The sequence below is a fragment of the Dipodomys ordii genome, unplaced genomic scaffold (genome assembly GCF_000151885.1).
Source record: "Dipodomys ordii isolate 6190 unplaced genomic scaffold, Dord_2.0 Scaffold54, whole genome shotgun sequence".
Classification (NCBI taxonomy): Eukaryota; Metazoa; Chordata; class Mammalia; order Rodentia; family Heteromyidae; genus Dipodomys; species Dipodomys ordii.
The window spans coordinates 5,857,895-5,864,688 of record NW_012267270.1 but is presented as its reverse complement, the minus strand read 5'-3'; the positions used below and the strand labels follow the sequence as shown (position 1 = coordinate 5,864,688).

The window sequence follows — 6,794 nt, the reverse complement described above, 5'->3', positions numbered from 1 at the left end:
AAAAAAAAAAAAAAAAAAAAGAGCACAAGACCCTGAGTTCAAGTCCGAATATGGGTAACCAGAAAACAAAATTATTTCACTAGATACAGCTTAAGATTGCTCCCCAAAGATCAGATCCTCTGTGTGTGTGTGTGTGTGTGTTCATGTGTGTGTGCGTGTGTGGTGTACATATGCCCCACCCTTTTATTCTTTCAATGAGGAAAGGGCTTCCTGTGGCACCTCTAAATCCAGAGCCCCTCCTCCCCAGAGGTTCAGGACCCCAGCAGCTGAGGAACGGCCCAGGTCCCACCTAAAGGCACCTTTCCTGGGGCAGGGTGCAGATCTGGGATGGGGTGCAGGGCTGGGGTGTGGAGGGAGCCATCTCTTGCCCCTGCTTCTCAGCAGATGGGCTTGGCTGGCAGGGCCTGTCAGAGGCTGGAGCCGCATGGTGCAGGGGAGGCCACACGGGGGCTCTGCCCCGGCTGGCAGTTTGCCTGTGGAATGGTTAATAACTATTTATGAGACACCACTGGACACCAGGTTTAGGGGTCAAAGGTACAGTTGAGGTTCTGGGGCCTGATGGAGAAGGGTAGAGAAGTGATCCAACCATTCTGCTCTGTGTCAGGAGTGCAGGCAGGTTGTGTGGGGGGGATCCTGGGGTTAGAGCCTTCCTCTAAGTTCCAGGGCCAAGGAAATGGACCCCCTGCCGACGTACACTCAGAAACCAGTCACCTGAGGCCACTTCCCCCCCCTCCCACCCCCCAAGCCTGCCTGCCACCCGCACCTTGTCTGCCCTCCCTCAGGTCATTGGGCAGGAGGACCCTTCCTCCCAGAGACTGGCTCACCCTCTAGTGCTCCCTCAGCTCCCCTGCCTCTGCTCCACGCCCACCTCGCTGCCCTGACTGCCCTCCAACAGCCCCACATTCCAGCGGCAGCTACCTCCCGCCTTCCTTCCCATGCCTCCTCCGGCTCCTCCTCCCACCTCCCAGCCGCCCACCCCTAGATCCACCAAGACCAAGGTCAAAGTCAAGAGCACCACAATGAGCCAGCATCTGTGGCTCACGCCTGTAATCCTAGTTACTCAGAAGACTGGGATCTGAGGATCACAGTTCCAAGTCGGCCCAGGCAGGTAATTCTGTGAGAAGTCTCCAATTAACCAGCAAAATCCGCCCCACACACACACAAAAGAAAAGATCTAGCCGGGTGCTGGTGGCTCGCGCCTGTAATCCTAGCTACTCAGGAGGCTGAGATCTGAGGATCGCGGTTCAAAGCCAGCCCGGGCAGGAGAGACCGTGAGACTCCTATCTCCAATCAACCACCAGAAAACCGGAAGTGGCACTGTAGCTCAAGTGGTAGAGCGCTCACCTTGAGCTGGAGAGCTGAGGGACAGCGCCCAGGCCCAGAGTTCAAGCCCCACGACTGACAAAAAAAAAAAAACAGATAAAAAGAAAAGATCACCTCACCACAGGTGATCAGAAGAATTCGCCCATCCAGGTGCAGCTTTACCCATTCTTCCCACAATGCTCCAGAAACCAAGCCTTCCTCTCACCCCCTGGGGCGAGCCCCCTTGTCACTTCCTGGTCCCCCATCTGTCCCCAGCATAGCATGCATCTCCCCTTTGCCCTTTTCCTCACAGATGCCCAGGGAGCCTAGGACTATATTTTTTGTGTGTGTTACCAGTATTAGGGCTTTAACTCAGGACCTTGCACTCACTTAGCTTTTCCCAATCAAGGCAGCCACACCCTCACTTATGACTTTTTGCTGGCTAAATGTGAATAAGAGCTTTAGGGACTTTCCTGCCCTGGCTGGCTTTGTATCACAATCCTCAGATCGCAGCCTCCCAAGTAGCTAGGATTACAGGCGTGAGTCTAGGACTACAAACCAGATCCTATCCTTCTTCTGTAAGACCCAGTTCCCTAAGCTTCAGGTCTGGCCCACATGACCGCCCCTATTTCTGTTCCCAACCTCCTCCTAAACACACCTCCCCCCATCCCTGGCCATACACCATTCAGTTCTCAGTCAGGTAAAGCCAGGTGCCAATGGTTCACACCTGTAATACTGGCTACTCAGGAGACTGAGATCTGAGGATCTTGGATCAAAACCAGCCCAGACAGACAAATCCATGCACAGCATGATTGCAGGATGAATCAATAAATGGGTGAACTGAGACCTGAGGCCGAAGGTAAGTTGGCCAAAGAGATGAGTCTCCCAGGTAGAGAGGGGTGGGTGCAGAGGTGGGGGGGAACAAAAAGGAGGGAGACTAACACCTGCTGCAGAGTAAGGGAGAGCAGCCCAGTCCACCTCGGAGCTCCCCTCCACACTAGCGAGATGCTCAGCCTCCAGCTGCATCTCCTCACCTCTGCACAGAGCTGGCAGGCGCTGCCCCGTGACATTCTCCATGGGGCCAACAGAAAGAAGGTGGCAGCAAAGCACTATGCACACCATGTTTCATATGACAACACCCATTCGCCGGCTCCGCCCAGGAACAAGAGAACCAGAGAACAAGGCACAGCAAGACACGATGTGGCACCAACCATGGTGAGGATGCCCACAATCCCAGTGCTTGGGAGGCAGACACATGAGGATTGAGTTCAATGCCTACCTAACTTACAGACCTTGACTTCAAAAACAAATATTGAGACCCAGGCGCCGCTAGCTCACACCTGTAACCCTAGCTACTCAGGAGGCTGAGATCTGAGGATCATGGTTCAAAGCCAACCTGGGCAGGAACATCCATGAGACTCTTATCTCCAATGAACTACCAGAAAACCAGAAGTGGCGCTGTGGAGGAGTGGCTCAGGGGTAGGGCACCTGCCAATGAGTGTGAAGAGTCAGATAGCGAGTTCGAGTCCCTGTCTAGTGAACTGCTACAATCCCGATGGTCTGCTCAGCCAGCAGACAACCCACTGAGGTACCAGCTGGCACAGGCCCTGGGCATCTCACGATGCCCAGGGACACCCCAGGTCTGCTAGCAGACATCCTGTGTCAGCTGTTTCCATGTTGGGTTAGAGCGAGGCAGTGGGACGTGTCCCTGGAAACAGCAATGAAAGGAACGTGGGGTGGGGCTGTTTTCCATGGCCTGGCCTCAGTGCCCAATGTCGGCCCTGCCATCCAGAGACTGCACACTGGCACTGGTGCCAGTCAGTTGGTGCTGACCTTGGGGACATCAGTCAACCCGTCCCTGCCTGGGCCAGGCCCCAGTGCATGCCTTAGACTCAAAAAGCCAGGCATGCTGGGAGCTGTGTCTCAATGAGGTTCTGGCCTGGTCTGATCTATGGGAGAAGAAAAAGCCAAGTGTGATTCTTTTTTTTTTTTTTTTGGTGGTCATGGGGCTTGAACTCAGAGCCTGGGAACTGTCCCTGAGCTCCTTTGTGCTCAAAGATAGCACTCTACCACTTTGAACCACAGCTCCACTTCTGGTTTTCTGGTAGCTCATTGCAGATAAGAGTCTCAAAGACTTCCTTGCCTGGGCTGGCTCTGAACTATGAGTCTCAGATCTCAGTCTCCTGAGTAGCTAGGATTACAGGCGTGAGCTACTGGTGCCTGTGGCTTTTTGTTGCTCTAGTCCTGGGACTTAAACTTAGGGACCGGGTGCTGTCTTTGAGCTTTTTTTGCTCGCTGATAGTACTCTACCACTTGAGCCACAGTTCCACTTCCAGCTTTGTTGTTGGTTAATTGGAAATAAGGGTCCCACAGACATTCATGCCTGAGCTGGCTTCTACCCACGATACTCAGATTTCAGCCTCCTCAGTAGCTAGGGTTACAGGCGTGAGCCACTGGTACCTCAGTGCCAATTCTGATTTTTCTCCACCTGGAGGACCATGCACCACATTCATCACCCCAACTTCCCATGTCAGGGACCAAACCCCCATACCTATCTCCATCTCCGCAAGGAGAAGCTGGAGCCCGGCGCCCCACCGCCCTCTCACGTGTCAGGACAGATGTGGACTTAAAGCACAAGTGCACTTTATTTTTTTTTCTAAAAGATGTAAAACCTGCATTTTCATTTTCTTTCAGTTTTGGAGAGGCAAGTGTATTTCACAGCTCACTGAGACAGGTGTTGTAAAAAGATGCTCGCAGTAAATTTTGATGGGAGGCCTGACCCGGGCTGAAGCTTCCAGGAGCTCTGGGCACGAAAGCTGGGCGGGAAGAAGCAGGCTCCGCCAGAGTCATAAAGTGCAACGGGCAAACGGGAATTCAATGATGTGTTTTAAGAAGCATCTTTATGGCACTATGCAAGATGGGGTGGAGAGAGGCAAGGGTAGGCTGGGTGCCAGGGAGCCACGCTTCCACAGGATGCAGGGTGGCAGGGCCAGCAAGATGGGGGTGCCCGGGACTCAGTGACGCTTGAACCACCCCTCCCCCACGGTCCACACCAAGACAATGCCAAAGCTACTTGCCCAGGTGTGCCTGGAAAATGTACCTACTCGGCAGTCACCCCTGCCCAGTGTGTCTGCAGCTGGAGCCCACAAACTCCTCAACCACTGGGGAAGCTCAGCGTAAGCAGTGATGGCAGTCCTGGGGATGAGGCCTGCAAGAAGCCAGGGGCGCCGGGCCCCACGCAGAAGTGGGCCCGGGAGGGCTGTCCCATAGCAGGTGCTGTTGGTCCCATCTCCAAGACTGGAATCAGGCTCCAGGAGGGCAGAGTAGGACCTAGGTGTGAAGACGTTAATACCCTTTCTCCTCTTAGCACTCAGCTTTGCCCTAGAGTGGGGTGGGGCCAGAGCAGCTTTATTCCCCTGTAACTCAAAAATGCCTTTCAAAAGGAGAATAGTTGGCAGTTGCCGGGTGGCTCACGCCTGTAATCCTAGCTACTCAGGAGGCTGAGAGCTGAGGATCGAGGTGCAAAGCCAGCCTGGGCAGGAAAGTCCATGAGACTCTTATCTCCAATAAAGCACTTAGAAAAACCAGAAGTGGAGCTGTGGCTCAAGTGGTAGAGCCCTGGCCTTGAGCTGACGAGCTGAGGGACAGCGCCCAGACCCAGAGTTCAAGCCCACAACCAACAACAACAACAAAAAAAAGGAGAATAGCCCGGGCCAGTGATTCATGCCTATAATCCTAGCTACTCAGGAGGCTGAGATCTGAGGACCTCATGGGCAGGAAAGTCCATAAAACCCTTATGAACCACCAGAAAACCTGAAGTGGAGCTGTGGCTCAAGTCAAGTGGTAGAACACTAGCTTTGAGCACTAAAGCTCAACAGGTGGGAGCCACCAGCGTCCAGATCATCAACAGCTTCTTTACAGCACCTACTGCCCCTCATCTCCAGACATTCCTGTCACCTACCAGAGTACAAGCTTCTTGGGGACGGCCCTGGGCGTCCAGAGGAGCTGAATCTGGCACACACAGGCCACACCAGAGGCACTTGACACAAATTTGCTCAAGGAATGTTAAGAATCTCAGCTTCCAGCAGAGAGGAGAAAAACTACAGCAAGAGCACAGCAGACTAGGATCCTGTAGCTCCCCCCCCTTTGGCTTCCTGGGGTCCTGTTATTTTCAGGGTCACCAGCAGATGGGGGGAGCTGGGAGAAGGGGAACTGAGTCATAGAAACTTTTGCAGAACCGGAAACAGGTGCCAGCCCCACCTCTCTGGCCCTTGCACCAACCCAGGGAGCTGGTCTCCAATAAGAAGAAATTCTCTGGAGAGACAGTGACACCTGCTTGCCAGGGGTCCCCCACCACCAGCAGCAGCTCCCACTTTCTGTCCTGAGCCATTTTCCAGGGCCAGGACTGAAAGTGTGACAGGTTCTGACTGTTCAGAATAGCATCTGGTGCTTCAGGACTCCAGGGCCCGGAGCCAAAAGCGACTGTCACCAGTCCCAAACGGGCCACCTTGCTTGATCCCCAACCCCTGCCAGTCAGGCCACCTGCCCAGCTCAGGGTCCCACCCCCCAGCAGCCCAGCCAATGAGCTTCCCTCCTAGTGCTCTGGAAACGGGATCTAGAGGGCAGAAGCTGCTCCAGCAGGCAGGCCTGAAGGGCAGGGGCAGCTGGGCACCAGGCAGGGCTATTTGGGGCTCGGCAGGTCCCTGCTCTTCCCTCCCCAGGGCAGAGACTTGGCCAGTGCAGGAGTGGAGGCCAGATCCACCACCCGCGCTCACCCAAAAGGTGAAGCAATTTGCTTCTTGGGGGTACAGAGGTCCTGGCAGGCACGTGCACGCACGCGTGTGCACACGCACGCACACACACACGCACGCACACACACACACACACACACACACCTCCCACCTGCTCTCCCTTCCCCTGGCCTTCTTACTTCAGTCCAGTAGGAATGGGGCAAAGATGGGCAGGGAGGGAGGGTACGGGGCAGGCCTGCCATGGGAGGCCGCCCCATGAAACCACCTTGCCCCTCACCCAGGCGGGCCACCGGCCACAGACCTGCCACTCAGACACCCCGACGGAGCTACTCCAGGCCCAGCCCGAGGTTGGTCAAGGAGTCCTACAGAACTTCCTTCTGCTAACCCCACCGAGTGACCTTGGTGAAGAGGCTCTGGCTCCGGGCCTCAGTTTCCCTCCCTGCACGAAGGAGTAAAGGTGATAGAGATCCTGGGTGCTCCCTGGGGGGGTGGGGGGTGCCTGGGTCTCATTGCAGGGGTGAGGCGCTACACACTGCCCCAGACTGGAGATGAGACCTGGTGGGCGGGGGGGGGGGAATCTGGGGAAGGGGAAGCGTGGCTGAAGTGAGGGGGGGTGTCTATCCCAGGGCAGAGCGGGCCTCAACTTCCCCAAGTGTCTGCCGGCGGCTCGCACTTACATTTGGCCTCCTTCCAGTCGGTGGAAGTACTCAGGTCCACCTTCGCCGCCATGGCCAGGGGGGC

The 6,794-nt window shown here is 55.4% G+C and overlaps 1 protein-coding gene across 2 annotated transcripts in view; it reads right to left on the bottom strand.

Annotated features, from left to right (window-relative positions):
- The window catches only part of Macrod1 (MACRO domain containing 1), a 139,330-nt gene extending 132,542 nt beyond the window's left edge, over nucleotides 1-6,788 (bottom strand). For both annotated transcript variants that reach the window (XM_013020939.1, XM_013020938.1), the window contains exon 1: nucleotides 6,731-6,788. In XM_013020939.1, coding sequence (XP_012876393.1) covers nucleotides 6,731-6,782 — 52 coding nt within the window. In that variant the 5' untranslated portion in view covers nucleotides 6,783-6,788. The remainder of the gene's footprint in view (nucleotides 1-6,730) is intronic.
- Between the last annotated feature and the right edge of the window lie 6 nt (nucleotides 6,789-6,794).